The 23,343-nt window shown below is 46.0% G+C and overlaps 1 protein-coding gene across 1 annotated transcript in view; it reads left to right on the top strand.

Moving 5' to 3' along the window:
• The window catches only part of KREMEN1 (kringle containing transmembrane protein 1), a 45,120-nt gene that overhangs the window by 4,306 nt on the left and 17,471 nt on the right, over positions 1 to 23,343 (top strand). The window contains exons 2-4 of the mRNA XM_090061839.1: positions 8,076 to 8,238; positions 11,011 to 11,102; positions 23,214 to 23,338. Of these exons, the coding sequence (XP_089917965.1) occupies positions 8,076 to 8,238; positions 11,011 to 11,102; positions 23,214 to 23,338 (380 nt within the window). The remainder of the gene's footprint in view (positions 1 to 8,075; positions 8,239 to 11,010; positions 11,103 to 23,213; positions 23,339 to 23,343) is intronic.

Genomic DNA, 23,343 nt, shown 5'->3' with positions numbered 1-23,343 from the left:
CCTCTGAGCACACTGCAGCAGGCAGACAGCTATTGGTTGCATTGCATTAAGTTTCCAACCAGTCCTAAAATGCCACTGCATGTGGAGCACAGACAGCCATCTAGTTCCAGAATAACAAAGGCCTGGATAATGGTAGTAAGGTCCCTATTGTCAGAGAAGGAAGGTCACACGTGTCTAACCAGAGACAGATGGGAAAAAAATCTGGCTACAGCTGCTATTTGATCTTCTAAAAGCAGCCCTGGATCCAATAAACCTAATTGTGAACCTGCATCACAGAGGGGCATGTGTGGGAGGTAGCGACCCCCTCACCTGCTGCTCTGGTTCTCCCTTTCCCCACCTACTACCATCTCTTGCCTCCACCAGCTTCTAATGCAGGCTCAGGCTTCATGAGGAAGTGTGGTTAGTTTGTCTGTCGCATGGCACCAGTAGCATCAGATGCAATGGAAACAGAGAGCAGAGTGCTGTCTGAATACTGTATGCTGCAGCCCATGTTCTCTCCTACGAATTTCATGTATGCATTGAATAGGGCCCTCGGGATTTACCAGCTGAGAGTGACTGGGAACCCTCCAATGACTGTCCCTACCTAATAGTAACTACAGACATCCCAATAAAATACCACAAGTAACAAAACTTGCAGGCAGCTGACGGATCTAATACTGTCTGCACAGATGCCTCATCCTTATTTATTGATAAAAGATGTTTAAACACCCAACAGTTTTACTTCAGACCCAGGTCTGAAACCCAGCTGATGAGGAACTAGGAAACATGAGGATCCCAGAAATGTACCAAGTTGATCTGCAGCAGCCTTCTAAATAAGTTTTCTAATACACTGAGGACCAGTTGTAATATGGGTTAGCAGGATCATCCTCCCACAGCAATGGGTTTTTACACAGGGGCCACATGCATCAACTTCCTTAAATATACCCAACTCAGCTACAAACAACAACCCTCAAGTATGCTGGGCACCTGTCCTCCTGCAGGGAAGTAAAAGGTTGGCAAAATTATTCTAAAGGAGCATCACATTTTCCAGCTGATTTCATAGTTTCATAGTTTCTAGGGTCGGAAGGGACCTGAGCAGATCATCTAGTCGGACCCCCTGCCATGGCAGGGAAGAGTACTGGGGTCAAATGACCCCGGCAAGGTGTTCAGCCTCCTTTTAAAGACCCCTAGGGTAGGAGCTGTCACCACTTCACTTGGAAGCCGGTTCCAGATCCTAGCTGCCCTGACAGTGAAGTTGCGCCTCCTGATGTTGAGCATGAATCTGCCCTCTGCCAGCTTGCGACCGTTATTTCTAGTCACTCCTGGTCGTGCTTGAAACAGTTTACAGGTGTAATGACTGGGCAGCTATTTCTGAATATACTGGAAGAATGAATTAGTAGAGGGGAAGAGGGAGGGATGGACAGTGCTGCACAAACTAATTAATTAAAGAGATTAGGAAGTGCATTGAAAGGCCATGTTTCCAAGAAAGATCAGATCCTGAAGACATATGCATGTGGCTGCCTTAACACATTGCATGCACATTTCTTCACCTTCAGTTGACCATTCAGTTGCTAAATTGGAGCGTGTACCTCCATCTTAGAGGGACTGTGACCTTGATTAAATATACATCTCCCAAGCTACCGAGGTTTATTTGAAAAACATAAAACAAAAACCCTTCCCCCTATCACTGTGGCAACATGAAAGAGATTTTGCAAATCCCTTCTTAGCAATAGAAGGTGTGCACCAGTATTAAAATGGCTACATTTTATAAGAGTTTCAAGAGTTTCCTGGCATAAAAGTTTATTTAACATAAACCGTTCTGCCCTCGTCATCCAGTATCTTGATCTTAGTGGAAACTCAAGGAACTTGACTATGACCTAAACTGCAAATTACCCCAAAACCAAAAAAAGCAATCAAAGAGACGGGTTACACACTATTTTGGCAAAGATGCATTACCTGGGGGAGATGATGACAGCCCTGACTTCCTCCCCTGGTAATGGGATGGCCTGCAGATACTACTGTAATGGAGCTCAAAGCCTGAAGAGCACTAGCACAGATAAGATGAAAGTATGTTAAGGCAAAAGGCAGCTACTAATACGAGTTAAAACATGTGGCACTCTTCACAATTCCAGGATGGGCTGATGTTACCATTTGTTTAATCTTTGTGTCAGATTACATTCAGGTAGGGTTATTAGTGTAGCATTCCTCACATTTCTGAACAGTCTTTAGCTGATATATCTTCTGGTTTTTAAAAAAAAAAAAGTGTTGGGGGGAGGCAGGGGGAGAAACCTAAGTTGCAGCACATATCTTTCCTGGGTGTGCATATTACTCCTGACAGTCAACTCTGTTCAACTTTCTTCTCTGTTATCTTAGCCAACTTAATTTTACCTTGTTTTTGGTCTCTCTTTTTATTGTGCAAACATATTTCATATCCTTCTGCACGTCGTCCCTATCCCGCATCCCTAAAATTACAAGGAAAAAGGGCTTGGATTTAACTGAAAAGCGACAGGCAGATTTGAAAGAAAAGGCAACATTTTGATGGCCTTCAAATCTCTGCCTCATTTGATTATGCAAACCTTTGTGGCTTGTTTGAATGATGGAAAACCAGATTTGTATTTTAGGTAAATGTACATGGTTCACCTGCTTTGCTGAAATATTCAAGTAGCCTGAAAAAGTGCAGACAGAGCTGATGGGATTCTGTAATGAAAAATAGCACGTGCCAAGAGGAAGCATATGCCACACACTCGCTAGATATCAGTAGGAAATTATTGTTTTCCTTTGTAATGGCTTTAGTTGGCACTATACAAACCTATTTGGGGAGACAAAACTTTTGCCTATTTCTAAAACTGTACCCAAATCAAACCTTTTCAAAGACCCCGAATGTCTAAGTATATTTTTCATTACTTATGTCAGCCATGGAAATTAAAAAGTTAAGTCTGCCAGTCAAACTGCAAATGGTATACATTTAGAGGTCTACAAACCTTGCTTTAAAACAGAAATAACCCATAAGCATTGAAGACTTTTAGGACTTCCACACCTGCACTGTTAAAAATACCTAAAATCTGTCAGCAGATTATTGTGGTATTCTGCCGTAAGACTTTGTTTTCAAGAACACAGTGAGGCTGGAACTTACAGACCAGTGAGCCTCGCTTCAGGAAATAGTGTTTTTGATTGACATGCTAAAGACAGAATTATAAAACACTTACTTACCTGGTTACCTGGGCTAATTACTTATTAGAGACAAACTGGCATAAGTTTTTCCAACTATTTGAGGTGGTCTAATAAAAAGGTATCAGGTTTACCCAAAGAACCTTGTCCGCCTATAAAGGAAAGTTGTACTTCTGTAGTCTACTAGATTTCTTATGTCACCTTTAATTATCAGGACATCTGCAGGAATGGAAACGCAGCAGTGCACAAGTAGTCCGGCAAATTCTTGAAGCGTGTTAGGAATAACTTTTTGGCACAGGTGGAAATGCCAACTAGGGGGGCAGCGCTTCTTGACTTATTGCTGACAAACAAGGAGGAATTGATCAAGAATGTGCAGGTAGAAAGCAACTTGAGTGACAGTGACCATAAAATGATGGAGTTCAAGCTCCTAAAGGGAGGAAGCAAGGTGAGCACCAGGATAAGGACACTGCACTTCAGAAAAATCAAATGTTAGCAGACTCAGGGAGCTGGGGTGGGGGGGGCAGGAACCCCAGGAGGAAAGTCAGTGGCAAAAAGGAGTCCAGGAGAGCTGGCTGTACTTTAAGGAAACTTGGTTAAGGGTACAAGAGCAAGCTATACCAATGTGATAGAAGAACAAGGAAGGGTAACAGGAGACATGCCTAGTTAGACATCAATCTCTTCAATGAGTTGAAACTCAAAAAGGAATCCTGTAAGAAGTAGAAACTTCGTCATGGTACTAGTGAAGAGTATAAGAGCATTACATGGACATGCAGGGAGAAAATTAGGAAGGCCAACGCACAATGTGAGATGCAGCTGGCAAGGGACATACAAGGCAATACAAAAGGATTCTACAAATATCTCAAAAGTAAGAGGAACAGCAGAGAAACCATACGCCTCTTATGGAATGGAGAAGGCAATTTAGTTGTGGATGATGCGGAGAAGACCAATGGACACCAAATTGTGTGGAGCTGCAGACACGCCAGAGAGTAGAGCTAGGATACAGAATGGCCTGGACAGACTGGAAAAATGGTCTATAATTAACCAGCACTGGCGAGGCCCCACCTGGAGGACTGTGTCTAGTTTTGGGCCCCACACTTCAGGAAGGATGTGGACAGTTGGGATAGAGTCCAGCACACAGCAACAAAAATTATGAGGGGCCTGGTAAGCTAGACTTATGAGGCAAGACTGAAAGCACTGGGGTTGTTTAGTCTGGAGAAGAGGAGACTGAGGGGAGAGTTGATTGCAGCCTTCAAAAAACCTGAAGGGTGATTATAGAGAAAATAGAAAAAAGGCTTTTCTCTGTGACTTTAGGGGAGAGGTCTAGGAGCAATGGTCTCAAACTTCGGCAGGAGATATTTCATTTGAAGATGAGGAGGAACTTTCTGACTGTGAGAGAGGTCAAGCATTGGAACAGGCTGCGTCGAGGAGCTGTGAAATCTCCATCCTTGGAAGTTTGAAAGACTCTGTTGCACAGACATTTGTCTGGGCTGGTTTAGTCAGGGATGAGCCTGCCTACATGACCTTGTGGAGTCCTTTCTAACCCTACTTCCCTAGGATCCTCGTAAAGCATAAGTAGGCTTGGCAGGAGTCCATTTTTATTGGTAAATGTTGGTTTCACCTCACACTCGCAGACCAAAGAAAACACATTTCCAGCATTAATAAGCAAAATTTATGAAAAGGGAATGTAAGAAAAATGATGGCTGATGAAGTGTGTGACCATAGAGAGAGCAGTAGTTTGGACTGCAACTCCCAGAAACCCCAGAGAACTGGGATTAAAGGAAGAGGCAGTGACAAACCAATGAGGGAGCTACAAATGAGTGGAGCGGGGACTGACGCAGCTCTGCTGCTCAGCTGACTGTAGTCCTACAGTAGTTATGTTTCTAATTAATACATAGTCTGCCCCCTATACCTCTGATTTTTCACAATCCTGAAATTTAAAATAAAAATAGAAATAAATGACTAAAATAAGCAATCAATATTATATGTCAGTATTATTAACAAATAAAAATTGAATTCTGCCAAGCCTAAGCATAAGGGATACCCTATTAATAAAAAGTTCCTCTTAAGAAGTTATTAGATCTCTTCACTGAGTGGTTCACTGGCATTTTCTAGAAATCAGCTAAGAAATAGGAAACAATGATTAAGAAATAAGGAACCGTTTTCAGAAGGGACAGATGTTAATAGTATGGTGCATCAAGACTCAGTTCAGGATTTTCCTATCTGTTCACTGAAAAGAAACCAAACCCTAAGGCAGCCAAATAAAAAGGAGGAGAAGCTTTGAGAAGACTGGGGGGATCTACTAAGATAACATGCAATGGTTGGAATTACGTGAGTGTTCGGCTTTCCCAACTGCATTTTAATGCACTGTAAGCACTAAAGAAAAGAACTAGGGTGGGTGTGGACCCCTCAGTGAGAACCTTTCTGCAAGGCCCAGTAGCAATTTGAAGAGGAATAAAACGTTAGCTCACATAAGGAATGGGAAAGAAAAATAATGGCTTGAGTATTAAAAGGCCATTCCTTATTATGGATGTGCTAGGTGTGGTTATGATGTATTTAAAGATGAGCTCAACTTCATAAATTTTTGAAGTATATAAGCATGGGAAATGTTATGAGTTACTATATTTATTCATTAGCATTTTGATTTTGGGGGTGCACTACTAATAATGGCTGTACCTTGAGGACAACAGATAGATATAGAAAAAGAGCATTATATCGGCATGTGAGCTCTCATTCAATCCGGATGTTTTGTAATGAAATGGACGCCTTGGGTGTAAGGCTGTCACCGATTCCTGCTGTTCACCAACATCTGCTCGACTGAATAATGGCAAGGTAAAAACCAAGGCCAAGTGCAAGTACATTGCATGGCTGAGGCAGACAAATGAGTCGGGAGCTTTGGAAGTGGAACAGGGGTTGCCAGCAGGTAGTGGGCCCTGTGTACCCCAGCACCATGCAAACACCAGCCAGACGTAGACATTCTCCCAGAAAAATCTGTTTCTTAATCAGTTGGTAGAAATTTGCCAGATCTGCATTTGAACTACTGTTTAGGCAACAAAGCTGCCTGAAAGGATTCTTGAGATGATACTAGCATTTGATGGGAACCTAGCTCAGCTGCCTTCAGCTGTCCATCCCACACTCTGCTGCTTGTCCCATCTCTCTTCCATTACCTGTCTAAGACAGGTTGGAAGGAGGGCCAAGTAACTATAGGCCTGTAAGCCTCACCTCGGTGCTTGGGAACATCTTGGAGAAGATCATCAAGGAGCACATCTGTGGGGGCAGCAGGGGAGATCATGCTCAGGGGCAACCAGCATGGGTTCATCAAAGGCAGGCCCTGCCTGACCAACCTGGTTGCTTTTTATGACCAAGTAACTAAATCCTTGGATGATGGTGTCACCGTGGACGTAGTCTTTCTAGACTTTAAGAAGGCCTTTGACACTGTCTCTCACCCCATCCTCATCAATAAATTAAGCTACTGTGGCATTGATACCTGTACAGTTGGATGGGTAAAAAATTGGCTGATGGAGCGCACCCAGAGAGTAACGGGGGATGGGTTGTACTCAGCCTGGTGAGATGTGAGTAGTGGGGTCCCCCAGGGCTTGGTCCTCGGGCCTGCCCTGTTTAACATCTTCATCAGTGACTTGGACAAGGGGGTGGAAAGCAGCTGTCCAAGTTTGCTGCTGACACTAAGATGTGGGGCGAAGTGGACACACTTGAAGGGAGAGGGAGGCTGCAAATAGATTTAGACAGACTACAAAAGTGAGCAGATGAGAATAGGATGGGGTTCAACGTAGATAAATGCAGGGTGCTGCACCTGTGGAGAAGGAATCCACAGCACGCATACAGGCTGGGGAGCTTCCCCTTGAAAGCACAGAGGCGGAAAGGGATCTGGGAGTCATTATTGACTCCAAGATGACCATGAGCCACCAAAGCCAGACTGCAACTAGCAAGGCCAGCCGTACCTTGTTGTGCATCCACAGATGCATCTCAAGCAAGTCCAAGGAGGTGATCCTCCCCCTCTATGAGGTGCTGGTCAGGCCGCAGCTGGAGTAGTGCGTCCAGTTCTGGGCGCCGCACTTCAGGAGGGATGTGGCCAGCCTGGAGACGGTCCAGAGGAGGCCACCCGCTTGGCGAGAGGGCATCAGGACAGGCCCTACACAGAGAGGCTGAGGGACCTGAACCTGTTCAGCCTCGGCAAGAGGAGGCTGAGGGGGGACCTGGTGGCTGCCTACAAACTCATCAGGGAAGATCAGCAACAAATAGGTAGAGCCCTTCTCTCCCCAGCACCACCTGGGGTGATGAGAAACAATGGTAATAAGCTGATGGAGAATAGGTTTAGGTTAGAGATCAGAAGGCAATATTTTATAGTTAGGGTGGCCAAAATCTGGAACCAACTTCCCAGGGAAGTGGTCCTCGCGCCTGCCTTGGGCAAATTCGAAAAGAGGTTACACGATCACCTGTCTGGGGTCTTGGGAACCCAGCTTTCATTCCTGCCTGTGGCAGGGGGTCAGGCTAGATGATCTGTTCAGGTCCCTCTTGACCCTAGCTACTATGAACCTGTGAAGATGCAATCAAAATTCCATAGTGTGTACTGATCAATAGGAGATCCCTAATGTTTTGTTTAATTTTGCATGTTGCAGTGTTAGCAGTAAGGGCTGATACTCACTCAAAGTAAATAAGTAAATAAATAAATTTGGTGGGTTTAATCTTACTTATTATGTTTTACTCTCCAAAGCATACTAATACAAGTTGTATAAAACATTTAATACAAGTAATGAAGCCAGTAATACAAGAACCAATCAAGAGAAGTGTGACTCAAGACAAAAAATGTACATTTTGGACAGTGCCTTTGACAGCATGAACTGCTGGAAGAAAATGTTTAAATGAACTTTCCTTTGCAGAAAAGTGACACGCTCTTTCTCGCCACTTTCCAGAATGTTACACAGCCAATGGGGCAGACTATCGGGGCACGCAGAACCAAACCTCCCTACATGCAGGGAAGCCTTGTCTCTTTTGGAATGAGACCTTCCAGCACCCTTACAATACCCTGAAATACCCCAATGGAGAAGGAGGGCTTGGGGAGCACAATTACTGCAGGTAAGAAATATCCCACTGTAAAGGTGGCCTCTAAGCCCAAAGTTTCATTAGCCCTTGACCAAAAATGGTAAGCGGATGGGGCATGCTGGAGGGTCCCTTGGCTGTCAGAGCTGGGACAATCAGAAAGACATCTTTACACCAGCAACTACATCCCTTTAACCTCACTCAGCCCACAGGCAGCTTGAGAACTTGGTTCTTCTCAGATCTTAACAAAGCCCACGTCACCAAACCAATCTCCCATCTGGCACAGCAGATAATGACTGGTATTCTTCCTAAAAGACATTTGAAGAAGTTGGCAGGAAAGGGACGTAGTGAGGGTACACGGGGGCAAGGAGCTTGGACATTTTGCATGGGTTTCATCCTTGCCTATACCTCTGGCTCTCCCATGCCCAGGACCATTGTCCCTAGTGCTTAGGAAGACTGAATAGTCACAGAATTGTTTTCAGTAAATGAGAATCGTTATGAGATGGTAGTTTGAAAACGTGCCTTCCCTTTTTTTGGCTTTGTTCCACTTCAGTAACATTCACCGTTGAATAGGGAAGTGTCTGGGCAAAAGGTGGATCATACAGGAAGGGGGTGAGATGCTCCGTGGAAAGAAGGATCAGGGGAAGATGAGAACGGAGAAGGGTGGGACAGACCAGCACACGGGAAGGCACTGAAACATGCCCTCATGATGCACAGAGAGGGATGGAACACCTGGCAGGGACACCTGGAAGGAGATCTGCCTGTGGCTGTGCTGCCAGCAGTGCCTTTGAAGTTCTCTGATCTCTTGCCATTGATGTGCAGTGTATTATGGTAATGTTAGATTGTATTATGCAGTTACTCATTTTACATCACCTCAGCCCCTCTCAGCAATAAAAGAAAATACAAAGAGAGAGAGAGAGAGAGAGAGACTCACTCTGTAAAAGCTGGATAGTCCGTCCCAGCAATGTGCTGGAAGCCCATTAACACAGGCATCTCCAAGCTCACCAATCACAGAGTGGCAGACCGCAGGGAGCCACGTGGCCTCCCCCCACAAACACCTTTCTTGCAGCCCTCAGCTCACCAAGACCAGTACGGAGGACCGCGATAGTCTCTGCGACATACACAAAGAGAGGGAACCTCTTGGGTGACCTCAGGACGACCTATGAACAGTGAGAGGCCAATGGAAAAGCTGGAGCACAATGCTCAGTGACAGGAGAAAAGAAACACCTTAAATGATGATGCCCTCATACGCCATACTCACTACACCCCTACTAACAGCTTTGCCCATCACCTCTGCCTCAGACACAGCTGTCCTGCAACGCATAGAACAAAGCACGCAAAACCCTCAGGTACCTGATAAGAGAACAGGGTATACGTGGTCAGGTCAGATGCTAACCATTCATTTACACAAGCAGCCACTAAGACAAAGAAAAAGGTTTCATTGCACAGTGGCTTCATGACCATGGAAATCTCTCAAACATTTTGCAAAACCTCAGCTCAGCCATAACAGAACTGGGAGCCCAGAAGGACTCATTTCTTGTTTGTCTCCATGCAGCCACTACAAGAAGCGGAGTACAAAGTTTCCAAAGCTGTGATTCCCATGCATTTCAAGATGCTTATGTAGGAAGCCCTATTATCACAAGTTATGGAGATGTACTTAAAAGTATTTTATTTCCCTATAACAGGTACACCAGCAATGTTTCTGTAGCTGCCAAACTGCAGGAAATGACCATATTCCCACAGGGTAGGCTGCTCTGCTGGCACGTTTCGTCCATCCCCTAGAACCACACTTGCTTTCTATATCTTAGCCCCAATCAAATATTAACCTTTGCTTTCCCATAGTCCTGAGCCATCCTCCTCCAGCACCTCTTCCCAGGTATCCCCAATCCTGACCATCAGCAGACCCTGCTCTTCCAGCCATGTGTCCTCAGCCCTGCCAGTCATCTCTAGGTGCCTTGTCCTTGACCAGCAGTGCTCTATCCAGTTCCGACTCTGGACCTCCCTAACCTAGACTTACCTTTTACCTTCACCCTGTTTTTGAAGAACACCCCGTGCCTAGGAACTGCATCTGAATTACCTGCAAGTCATCTAAGCTAACATAGGCATAAGGACCACAATAGAGAGGAATTTTACTTCCTGCCTGATACCATGTGGGGGTCAGTGGTTTGGCACTGAAAGTGAAAGGGTGCTGACTGCTCCCATTATTTGTGCCACGGTGCTGAGGCTGGATGAAGAATTTCAGCTGCAAAAGCCATGTCTGCACAGCATGTCCAGCACTGGCAGCCTCAGACATACCTCTCCGCTTTTCGTGACCTGCCTCCCAACCGATGACGTGTAGCTACCTTCATGGAGCACCAACAGCAGCCTAGTTATTGCAGGGGCAGACAAAATGGCACTGACACTTGCTCATTCAGCAGTGTTAATTAGTCCATTTGCAGCACTGCACATAGCTACAGGGCTTCCAATTCGGGAGGCAGCTTGTGGGACTGTGCAGTATGTTTGATGGCATCACTGACTGGCATGGGCAGTTTCCCACGCAGACATGCCCTACCTGCAGTCCTGCGGTTCCTCTTCTGATCTGCCAATCTAATTCAAGTGTTTGTCATAGCATACGACTAATGCAGCAGGGTTTACAGTGCGGTAGCCTCACTTCTGCATTCTTCTCAGTCATAAGAGCTGGTGAAACACTCAATGCAAATTAAAGTAACAGCGGTGATGAAACTTTAGATATAATGCATCACTGGGGAGTCAGGTGGCTCACAAGTACGTTAATGTTTGACATCTTTTTGCATCTCCTTCCTTTGACAGGAACCCTGATGGAGATGTCAGCCCATGGTGCTACATTGCAGAGCATGAGGACGGCGTGTACTGGAAATACTGCGAGATTCCATCCTGCCGAAGTAAGAACACCACATAATAACATAGGCCTGCTCGACTCCCGAGCAGAGATTGGCAGTCATACAACAGCGGATAGTGGTTTTCTAACAGGAACTAGGAGAAAATGAACCATCTTATTTTTAATTGTAAGCTAAGCAAGCTTTGGAGATCTAGTTTCCAGAGCTACATGAAAATTCACTGAACCCTCCCACTCATTCTTGGATTATGTTTTCCACATAAAGTACAGTACACAGATGCACCCAATATTTGTCAAGTGCTGCATGTTTCCTACAAATACAGAAGTACGTTAAATTTAATCAATAATAGACAAGTGAATAAGAAAGAAATATGAAACTATTCATTAAAGTTCAAAACATAAAGCACACGTCTGTTACTGAAGACAGTTTGATCAGTTTGTGAAAGGGATTGTGACACAGTCACCCGCAAAGATAGGATAGTGGACTCAACGCTTCAGTGACCCAGCATGTAGAGGGTCTATTGCTCTGATCTGGGCTTCCCCCCTCCCCATAATGCCTGCAGAACAGTCCAAATGTTCATGTTTGTGTGCCGAAAGCTAGGTTCTCAAGAATCAGCTTTTCAAAACTAGCTGCCTAAGTGCTGAACATAAAACCCATTGAGGCCTGTATTAATTGTTTGGGTGGTAGGTCCGATCCTGTACACACTTATATTCTTTGCTTTGATTCCTGCAGGCAAGTGATCTCACTGGCTTTCAGTGAGATCACTCGCACACATCACAATAAACACCTGCAGGATCCTCCCATAGTCCTTTAGTTGCACACATCAAATTTGAACTGGAGTAAAAACAGAGCGAGCACAATGTGATTAACCAGTACCTATCCTGTGCGTGTGGACAGGCAATCTGTACGTGCAAGTGAGGCAGCCAAATTTAACTATTTTACCTTTACATCAAGCTGCTTCTTGTCAGGTTCCTTGTTGTGGACTGAGGAGCCTAACCTCCATTAACCAGGATTAAAAATGTTGGCCTTATTTTTTAAGCAAGGAACAAATAGTTCAGAACCACAAAGCATAGACAGTAGTGAGTTTTATTCTTCCCTTCCCCAAAATACCAGGAGCTATCCCAGCTCCAAATCACCCGCTGAATCGTTGCATTTCTTTCTTAATTTAGAATGGGGGAATCTGAGTTTTCTTTAAAGTTCCCAGTTGCTAGTGAATTCTCTGGATTTGGCGCCAGTAAAACAAAGTTGGAAACAAATTCTCCCCAGTCCATTTGTTCTGCACAAAGAAATCCTTTCAGTACCAGCCTCTGTCATTTTCTCCGTGGTTGGAAACAGAAGATTTAAATTTGGACACTTATTTGCACAGATAATCCCAGACTTACATTTACAAAATGTCCTTTTGACCAGTAGCAGCTGCTTCAAGCATTGCATTGAAACCAGATACTAGAAAAAGGAATTGGAGCAATTTAGAACAAACTGTATGTTGCAAGCTCCTCCAAGCCTTAATGCAAACCTGATGGTTGGTGCAGTTCTGTAAAGCTAGGGGGTGGGGGGGAGAACAAATGTCTTTCTTCTCTAGTTTTTCTCTGGTCAGGAGGCCTGATGATAACCCTCAGGAATACTGTGAGCAGGCTGGGAAAGTGTGTGGTAGGGAGCTGGGTGTTGTGGTGGGGAAGTAATGTACTCCAGGAAGTCTCATTGATAGATAACTTACTTTTTAGAGAGTTAATGGGGCTTTGTTATAAGCAGCCTTCTGCCTAACTGCACTGAGTGCCTGAAGACACAAAACTCTAATAGTGGGACTTAGCATAGTTAAGCACAGGTGCAGTGCAGACAACAGAAAGCTGGAGTAATTGCCTGAAGGACTTATATAGGATACTGATAATGCTAATTTTGAATCTATTGTTACTGCTTTCCTGGAGAATGATGCACAATATTTCAAACCCACACTAGCATTAATAGTTAGCACCAAGTGTGTCGCACAGAAATGCATAACATGCTGTATTCACAAATATAGCATACAGAAGCAGCAATATTATGTAGATCCAAATGCTCATACCAAGTCTGTCTATCCGTCATCCACCTCCATGTGACAGTATGTCCTCTCAGAGGCTTAGAAGGGACTTTAAACAAATTCAAAAGGTATTAAAGGCAGAGAAGAACACCACACCTGAGCATCAATGAAGTACACATCCTTCTCAGGAACACTGACAATAATCGCATCTAAATCAATATGTGTTGGCATGGCAGTAGCTTTAAATAAATGTTTTTGTCCTCTTTGATGACTGGATGAATATGAAATTCAGCCAGTCATCAAAGTTAACTGAGTCAGGCTGCCCCAAATTTGTGGATTACATGAAACTTTCTAATCACAATCTCACGACACTCCTGGAAACATGCAATTCTTGTTGTGTGTATATTGTATATTCAAACTGACACACAATTTGGAGGTGTATTGAAAGTGATGGATACAGGTTAGTCGTGTAACTCTATATGGACTGCTGGGTTAAGAAGCCTCATTTGGCCAACAAGCATTTTAAAACAGGTACAGCTAGGAACAAAAAAACTGTAGGTTACTCTGAAAATATGGGAGATTGTATTTTGGAACATAATTGTGTAGCCTGCATCTGTGCTGGGGGATAGACTAGATGTCCCCCAAAGCCCCTTCCAATCCTACAGTGTTATGATTCTTTGAGATTAAAAAGGACTTTGTAGCTGCTGTCAACAGCTGCTTGAGCATGGTCGTGGCATTGGCCAGGGAGAGTGACCGCAAGTCGTAGTAGCAGTATTATTGTAGCACCTACAATCCTCAGTCCTGGCCCAGAACGCAGTGTACCAGGTACAAATGCAGAACAAAAGGACTGCCCCTGCTCCAAACTGCAGACAGCCCGAGTACAAGGTAAGAGAGAGCAGAGATATACAAACCAACAGGATGGATGCGCCGAGACGATACCAATCAGCACGATGGGCCGTAGTCATAGCACTCAGAAGATCCGACTGGTGTCAGGGTTTCCTGGATGCTGACGCTGGGCAGTTTTAGTTTAAACATAAAGATGCAACATTTCAATGGTAACGGTAATTAACCACAGGGACAACCCACCTAGGAACTCACTCCATCATGTATCCTCTTGAAATTCAGATTTGTAATAAGATGTGCTCTTGCTCAAACAGACAGTATGAGCGCGATTTGTGCGTTACTGGGTGCATCTCTGTATCTTGCACTATGCAGGAAGTTCCACCCAGTGACCACAGTGCTCTAGTCTGACTTTAAAATCTACAAATGAATGATGCATCTTTATCTGAATTATATCCAGTCAGCAAAAATCTGCTGTCAGTGAGCTTGAAGGCAAATCCAAAGATGTCAGGATTGAACACTCACGCTGTCATCAATCTGCTGCTGCATTATTTGCATTTGTCTGTTGCAATGTCCCAATTAATACTCTTGCGGGGCGGGGGGAGAAGAGCATATTTATTATTTACTATCTTCACTAGCTGGCAGAAACAGCAGTCTATGCTAAAGAACTAAGGATGACCCTGTTTCACATCTGTTAGATGGATATTGAATTTTCAGCCATTCAGTCTCTGCCTACACTTACCTTCCCAAAAGAATGGTCTCAGAGTAGGGGGGTTATGCTCATTAGGGTGAGAACTACATAGCATTTCTCAAGAGAAGTGGTTTCTTACAGCATGCTTGTGTCTGTTAGATCCTGAGAAAAGCCATCTGCTATTCTGGGCATTTCTATCAGCGGTCAGTTTTATACAGGGTGAACAAGGCATGGATTAAGAGCACATGGTTATAACGTGTTTAACTAGAGACACCGTACAAAAGAGCCAAATTCTGCACTCTCTCACTTTGCCACCATAGCTTTAGAAGAAATCCTAAGTTTACCACATCAAAGTCCCCAATCTCTCATGTGACCTCACGCTCCAAACGCTCTGTGATTATTACCCTGTCACAGCAATTCCGTGGTAGCCAGAGGTGGGATGGTCCTATCTAAATCAGATCTGCACACATTGTGCTCAGTCCATGATGCTGAGTCCCCTAGTGCAAGTCCAGGACAGCATCTAATGCCCTGAACACGAAGCAAGCAAGGCATCCAAGTGACTTCACAGGACCAGCCATGCGCTTCCAGTTAAGCACATGACGAAGTGGCTCACTGGATCAGGGCTGGTGTGGTCAGCAGCTTGAAGGGCTGGACTCTACTTGGGACTCGCCTCCTAGTCCTAGGCTAGATTTCACCTCTTGGAGAACTGCTGCTGATTCCAAATTCAACATACCACTTACATTTGCCAAAGATGGGAGTGGTGGGGCAGCCTCGGGGAGCACTGCGTGGGGATTTAGGAATTTGCCTAATGGCTCAGGCTGGCTCCTTTGCATAGAACAGATAAATGGATTTATTCTCTGGAGACAGACACTGAGGTTCCCACCATTAAATCTCACTGTACAGTAAGTTAATATGTTGTCTGAGGAAATCTCATGTCTCCTGGGCAAAGTGAGCTCGAATGGTATATAGGAAGCATTTGTTGGGCAATGTAATAATGCATTGTTTGGAAAAATGATCCGTCTCTGCGGGTATTTTGTTCTGTTCAGCTGGACTCAGCTGGGGAAGAGCTCCAGCTGAAAATTACCTCCCAGATATTGGTTCAGGCTCTACTCTGACATCTCAGTCGCTAGTTGCTCATTGCTGCAAGACAGTTCATGGCCCGAGTTAGCACAGTGCTTTGTACACTGATTTGCACGTGGGAAACTTCATGTGTATTTGAAAGCGTAACTGCTTTCTGAATGGCAACCAAAGCAGCATGAATGGCTCAAACCAAAAACTACAAACGCTAGATTTTTCTTCCTCCTAGCTCCTGGTTCCTTGATCTCTCCTTTGCAGCAATACTTATTAGACACAATTGTCCTTGTGCAGAATAGAATATACAGTTCGGTATATTTGCTGTTTGCCAGGAGAAACTCTAAACCTGCCTGCTAGGAGACTTCTGTCCCCAGCCGTCCTTTTTCACTGGTACACACCCACTTCTGTCCTGCTTTTGTTCAGACTCGCTCCCCGCCCATCGATAGCTAAACGTACAATAGGTCATCTTGTGCCTTGGTGTTTCAGTGGGGCTAAAGACCATACGTTTCTTTTCCTTTTTTTGTTTGTTTGTTACCTAAGTACTTCAAGGATTCTCGTGGTGTTTTCAGTGTCTGCAGCACCCAGAATGCTTTCATCTGTTCTTTGCTTTTATGAATGAGTAGTGAAGGGCCTATGTAGCAATCAGACATCAATCAGCTTAATAAACACACACTAAAACAATATTGATCCTCGTCCGATTTGTTACAAGTTAGTCACGAAGTTAAATGTCAGCTGGACCCAGCGAGACCACAGCAGAAAACCAGGGTCAGCCTGTCAGATTATTGGCTCACTGGTCCAGTATCAGGCAAAGACCCCACTTTTCAGCAAGGGGCATTCTTCTCTGCCGGAGCTACTTTCTGTCTCGTCTGCTTGATTTGCATGGCTGTCTTTCAGCATTTATGACATATAGACATTGCAGTAGCCATTTTACAACCCCATACTGACATTTTTTACCATTAAATCTGATAGTGCCAGTCGATCAAGGCCTTGTGCCAGGAATGTGAGACTCCTGGCATTAAGGGATCAAGAAGAACCATGGAGTTAATAGCTCTAAAGAAAAAGACACTGAAGTGGCTTATCCCTCTCCCACTCCAGCTTGCTCTTTTTCAACTTTGCTGTATTTACTTTCACATCAATGGCTCAAGCTGTAAGGGAGACCCTCAAGTTAACATGACCCCAAGGCCTGGTGTGCCCGAAGGATGCTCCACTATTGCACTGCTCTTCCGTTACAGTGCACTGTCCAGAGGAATTGGTCACATTACAGATGCTCCGTCCCAGCCCAGCGTGAGCTGTCTGAAATAAACTGCACTGCTCCTGTAAGTTGCTCTGTGCCTGCGCTAGCACTCGGGGGTCCACAGGGCTACAGACTTCCCGCAACATGGCATGTCACCTGCCAGAACAAGGGACCATCCTGATGTCATGGCCTGGCCTCAGGCCTGACCAGGAGGTCAGGGTACAGGTGAAAGCCAAGTGCTGCAGGAGGAGGTGGGAGTTTGGCTGTTGCCATCTCCTCCACGATCCCATGGCAGCAGGTGGCTGCAGGGGTGCCAGGCCCTGTGCTGAGTGCACGTGTCCACAGGATTGAATGGACGAGTGCCAGCCTCTGGGTATTCAACAGCATCGCTGCCAGCGCATGACTGGAAGAGGAAGTTACGGGATAAGTTGCTAAGGCAGAACTTCCTCCTGTTTCCCCGTAGCCATTGTGCGAGTGACCCCTCACCCAGCAAGTGTGAACAAAGGGATGAAGGGCCGTGGCTGAAACCAACTACGGGAAAGATCTCCGATGCTGAGAGCAAAGGGGAACAAAGAACAAGGCAATTGTGAGTGCACTGACTTCTCTCTTGACTGAAGACATATGACCTCCAACCATCAAGACAATACTGAGCGCCAGAGTCTTGCACTTCTTGCTGCTCCAAGACCCATGCATCGGTGAATGCAAGTGCTGTCTGCCACTGTCAGTTGACCTAAGCACTGCTTTTTCCTCCACTCCAAGGTGATTATTCACAATTTCTTTTACCCACAGACCAGACTAACCCTCTCATTTCCTGCTCTCTCGAGCGTGCAGTTGGTGTGGAGAAAGCACACTGCTTATTGTGGTTGCTAGTGCAACATTAACAATGATAGTAGACGCAAGACAAAGCTTGTTGTTCAGATGAAACAAAAGCAGAACCAACACAGCAACATGATCTGCTCGGTGAATGAGAGTATGGCTTGACAGGAAGCTGAGTGACTGCAGCTGGCCACCAATCCCTCTGCCCAACTGTTTAATAGCCAAGCGTGGAACAGCTGATACACATTTAATTATTGTTTTTTTAAATAAATGATTCAGGTTTTGTTAAGTTCATGGAGAATTTCACAGACATTAGGGCTGGAAGGGACCTCGGGAGATCATCGAGTCCAGCCCCCTGCCCGAGGGGCAGCAAGTCAGCTGGGGTCATAGGATCCCAGCAAGAGAAGCATCCAATTTACTCTTGAAGGTGTTCAATGTAGGTGCTTGAACCACCTCCGCTGGCAGACTGCTCCAGACCTTGGGGGCTGGGACAGTAAAGAAATTCTTCCTTATGTCCAGCCTGAAACAGTCTCACAGGAGTTTGTGACCGTTCGACCTAGTCGTCCCTTGGGGCGCTCTGGTGAACAAACGTTCCCCCAGATCCTGGTGGTCACCCCTGATAAACTTATAGGTGGCCATCAGATCACCCCTGAGCCTGCGCTTTTCCAGGCTAAAGAGTCCCATGGCTCTCAGCCTGTCATCGTAAGATCTGTTTTCCTGACCTCTGATCATGCGCGTGGCTCTCCTCTGGACTCCGCATTTGAACGGGTATCCTGGACGTTGGCCGCTCAGACAACTCTCGGGATTCTACTACTATTTTGCCCCCACTTATGCCCCCATATTCTTTACAAGTGAGCCAAGGGGCACAGGGAGAAATAAAAAGCAAAACAAGCCGCTTCAGCTGTGAGACCTGTTAGGAGGATACCATTTTACAACAGCAACAGCAAGTAGATAATGCCTCCAAAATGGTAACTCCTGCTCACCTTGGAGCTAAAAAGCATGGAGTGCACCCTTTTCTCCCACCAAAGCCTTTAAAACTGAGGTTTGGATCCTCTGACCCAGCTAAACTCCTCTGCTGAGGACCAAAGGAGGCAGGAAAGCTGCTGTTACATCTCTCTGATCTTAAGGTTGCCTCAGGGCTGCTCTAAAATGATGTCTGAAGCCCAAGGAGCTTTTCCAGCAGGTGGAGATAACTGCAGAGTAAAAGTTCTCCCATTACAGCCTAGAAGAATAATCCAGAGATGATGGTGCAAGCTGGAAACACAAAAGACTGATTCAGTTCCCATCCTTTACGACTGAGAAAACTACTTAAGGGTGAGTCTCAGTGTTGTTTAGGCACCTAACTCCTAATGATTCAAATGGGAGTTCATAGATGTTAGGGCTGGAAGGGGCCATGCACGATCATCGGGTTCAGCCCCCTGCCCAAGGGGCAGGAAGTCAGCTGCGTTCACCCCAGCAAGATAAGCATCCAAGCGTTTCTTAAAGGTATCCCTAGTAGGTGCTTACACCATTCCAGACTTCGGAGACTTGGATGGTAAAGAAGTTTATCCCTACGTTCAGTCTAAAACGGTCTTCCAGCAGTTCGTGACCATTAGACTGTGTCTTCCCTTGGGGTGCCCTGAGGAACAGACCTCCTCCCAGTTGCTGGTGCACACCCCGATGTACTTACAGGCTGCCACCAAGTCCCCCCTGAGCCTACGCTTCTTCAGGCTGAGGAATCCCACAGCTCAGCCTCTCTTTGTAGGTCCTGTTCTCGTGACCTTTGATCGTGTGCACGGCTCTCCTCTGGACTCTCTCAAGCTTCTTCACGTCCTTTCTAAAATCTGGAGCCCAGAACTGGATGCAGTACTCCGGCTGCGGCCTCACCAAGGCCGAGTAAAGTGGGAGGATGACTTTGTGAGTCTTGCTTGAGATGCACTGATAGATACAAGCCAGAATTTTATTTGCTTTGCTGGCCACAGCATCACGTTGGCAGCTCATGTTCATCTTGTTGTCCATCAAGACCCCCAAGTCTCTTTCGGTCACGGTGCTAATGAGTGTAGCACTGCCATGCCTGTAAGTATGATGTGGGTTTTTTCTCCTGAGGTTGAGCACCTTGCATTTCTGTGCTGAGTGTCATCAGGTTTTGATCTGCCCACCTTGCAAGTCTGGCCAGGTTGGCCTGAACTGCCAGCCCATCCTCTAGGGTGACCACACTGACGCATAATTTGGTATCATCCACAAACTTAGCTAGTCTGCTTCTGACACCCAAATCCAGATCATTTATGAATGTATTAAAGAGTACTGAGCCCTGGGGGACGCCGCTGGTCGCCATGTGCCATGTTGACTCGGTTCCATCGACTGTCACTCTCTGGGTCCAACCACAGAGTCAGGTCCCCAGCCATCAGACTGTAAGGTTGTCAAGGTTATAGTTCCTCAATTGTACCACGAGGACATCATGGGAGACCAAATCAAAGGCTTTTTTGAAATCCAGCTACATGACATCAACCTCTTCTCCCTTGCGCAGGTGATGCCACTGAGCGCACTCGGGTGCCAACCAACTCTTTCAGCACTCTTGAGCGCATTCCGTCCGGGCCAGCTGGCTTGTGGATGCCCAGTCTCTCGAGCTGTTCCCTCATGAGATCTTTGCCAATTATAGGCATATGATCGCCCTTACCCTGGTAGTTGTGCATCCTGTCAGGCATCGCAATCTGCTTGGGCTGGTGGAAAACTGACGCGAAATAATTGTTGAGGAGATTAGGTTTTTCCTGGGTGTCGGTTGTCAGTTGCCCCATTTGGTTCAGCAGGGGTACAACGTTGCCCTCGGTTTTTCTCCAACTTCCCACATAGCTGAAGAAGGACTTTTTCTTGTCCTTGATTCCGATAGTTGGTTTGAGTTTGGTTTGGGCGTTGGCTTTTAGTTAGGCACCAAACTGCATCTGAGCTTCAGTGTCTCTGTCCCCTCAGTTCCTGCTCGGTGGAAGGGAACGCTGTTTCCTCGTCTCAAGAGTGTTCCGAGGAGAAACTCATTCAAGGTGTAAGATGCCCCACCAGTACAGTCATGACTTGAGCTCCCCATAAACACCCATACCTCCAGGGCTGGGGCAGGCAGGGTGTGGCCAAGGCAGTGTGATGATGAGCACATTTAACTGCAACACCCAGAGATTTAGTTTTAGGCAAGAATGGGCATCTGCACCACATCACTGGGTTATGGCAGCCCTGGAAGTGCCCCTCTGCCAGACCGTGGTTCCTGCCAGTCCAAGGGAGTTGCATCCCACACCAAGCCGTCTATTTACATTTGCTGTTTGCATCTGCCATTAGAGCTATCAAGCAAGTCTTCGAAAGAGGATTTTTGCATTTATGTGGTGCACCACATTCATTCCTCCTGAGCAGTCTGGCTTAGAAGTGATTCGGGGAAGGAGAGGTCTGGAAGACAACCGAGAAGGAGGGAGAGCGCTCTGTGTTCACGAGGGGAATGCAGGGATAGCAATTAGGGTTAGCAAAGGGCTTCCTGCCAAAGGACTTACAACAACAAGTTGCTAGTTCTGTAGCTTAAGTAATCCTTCTTGTGGCATTCCTAGCCCATTGCAAATCATGCTCCCGCTCTGCTAATTCATGCCACCACGCACATGGAGCTGCCGTGACTGTAGGCTAGAAATGCCTGTAGAGCTGTCGTTTTATCTTCGGGACCGAGGCCTTGCTGGGCTTGGTTTTCCTCAACCCCACCAACTGCAGTAGGAGCACGCACTGATAATCAGGCCCTCAGTATTTTAAGTTGGACACTAAAAATGAGTGGGTACATCTGAGAACTGGGGCAAGACACTTCTAGGAAGGAAACAATGAAGATATGGACTCCTCTGGCACCAGAAGACACAAACAGCCTTAACAATGTGGCCTAGCACTGTGGTTTACAAGCTCTGCAAATACTGGAGGGGAAACAATTTTTCCTAATATGTCAATTTGCCTTAGGTGCTCTTGCAGTACCTGAAGCACGGCATCGATTGTGTTGCTTTGGAAAACGCCAGCCGTCCGTGTTCTCTACGCAGCCTTGAAACATCCCACAAAGTATCCTATATACTATCAGAAACCCCAGGAGGGAGGAAGTCCTCTCCTCTGTGGGCATCAGGCTAAACTCTAGGCAAATGCTGTTCACCTGAAATAGGTAGAAAGAAAGAGAAGGCAAGACGGAAAACTGTTGGACCTGAGTCCAGCCCGGCACATGCACGTGCACGTGCAGTTGAAGCAGACCTTCCTGTTAAAGGACTGAGGGTGAATTTGGTGAGTGTGAGTATGCTCTGGTTACGCATGGCTCAGGCCTGGTGCTGGCAGAGGCTAAGTTTGTCGTTTGCCCAACAGCCGGGTTCTGACCCGAGACCCCGGGCAGACCCTGCCGGCGTTCCCGCCCTGGGCAGCCTGGTTAAAGGGTGTCGCGTGCTCGCACCCCGGAGCTGGCTGGCGTCTCTCCACAATCACCGTACCAAACCGCAGGTCTAGCGTGGTGCTGTATCAGTTCTCCACTTCAGAGCTTCCGCTTCCGACAGCCACCTTGTAACAAGCCGAAACCCTAAAGAGATGCAGATGTCTTATTTGCCAACAGACTCTTGCATGCTCTGTGGGGAATATAACTTTTCCCCCCAAAACTGGAAACCCATCCGCTAACCTAATCGCTCTGCCGATAAGGACTGTACCATTTTTAACAGCAAATTCAGGACTGGGAGTTCTACTCCTTCAAGGGGACAGATAGACAGGTCCTAATGGTATTAGTTTTAATTCCTTGCATCTGTTTAAATGGCAGAGAAAGAACCTGGCAGGTAACACTAAACCCACAGCACATGTGGGCTCCACCCTGGAAGGCTGATAATTTCTATCCATAGACAAGTCAGTCTAACAGACGCCGTATTTCTTAAGCCTCCCTAATTACAAAATGCACGGATTCCTCATCCAAATTTACTCTCATGTCACTCAGCCCCTTTTGATTAGTGTCAGCATCAGCAATCCTAAATCATTGCATTGTCTTTCTTAGGTGTTTGCATCCAAGACCATTATATAATCCTCTGTGTGAGAGTCCAGGCAAATGAACTAGTTACCCGGAGAGGAGAGAGAGCAGGGCCTTACTTGACTTCAGCTTCCAATGTGCATAAGCTTATGTCACAGAAGGCAAAAGTTAAACGGCAATAATTGAGCAGAGACCACAGATTAGCTTTCATCTACCACAAAGGAAGAATATGCACAGATAATCACTGTGAAGCAACTTCTGCCTGCTAAGCCCCTATATCCCCTTCTACCTTTGGTAAGTCATTCTGCCCATCCCCTGGGTTAATAAATGCTATCACCTGATTTCCTGCCATCCTGCCTCTGCTGGGCTACATTTTGCAGTGGCAGTGTTGCACATAATAGGAGACCCAAGCTAGAAGCTGTGCAGTCATCTAGTTAATAAGGAAACAAATGAAGTGGTAAAATGTGCCCACAAGCGCATGTCTCTATGAATCGCTCTCTGGTTCTCTCCAGTGCCTGGAAATCTTGGCTGTTACAAGGACCACGGCAACCCACCTCCTCTGACTGGCACCAGCGAGACCTCCAATAAGCTCACTATCCAAACCTGCATCAGCTTCTGCCGGAGTCAGCAGTTCAAGGTGAT

The sequence above is a fragment of the Crocodylus siamensis genome, chromosome 9 (genome assembly GCF_052110815.1).
Source record: "Crocodylus siamensis isolate JL-2025a chromosome 9, ASM5211081v1, whole genome shotgun sequence".
Lineage (NCBI taxonomy): Eukaryota > Metazoa > Chordata > Crocodylia > Crocodylidae > Crocodylus > Crocodylus siamensis.
Note: the sequence above shows the minus strand (reverse complement) of the source record. Positions and strands in the feature narration are given on the sequence as shown.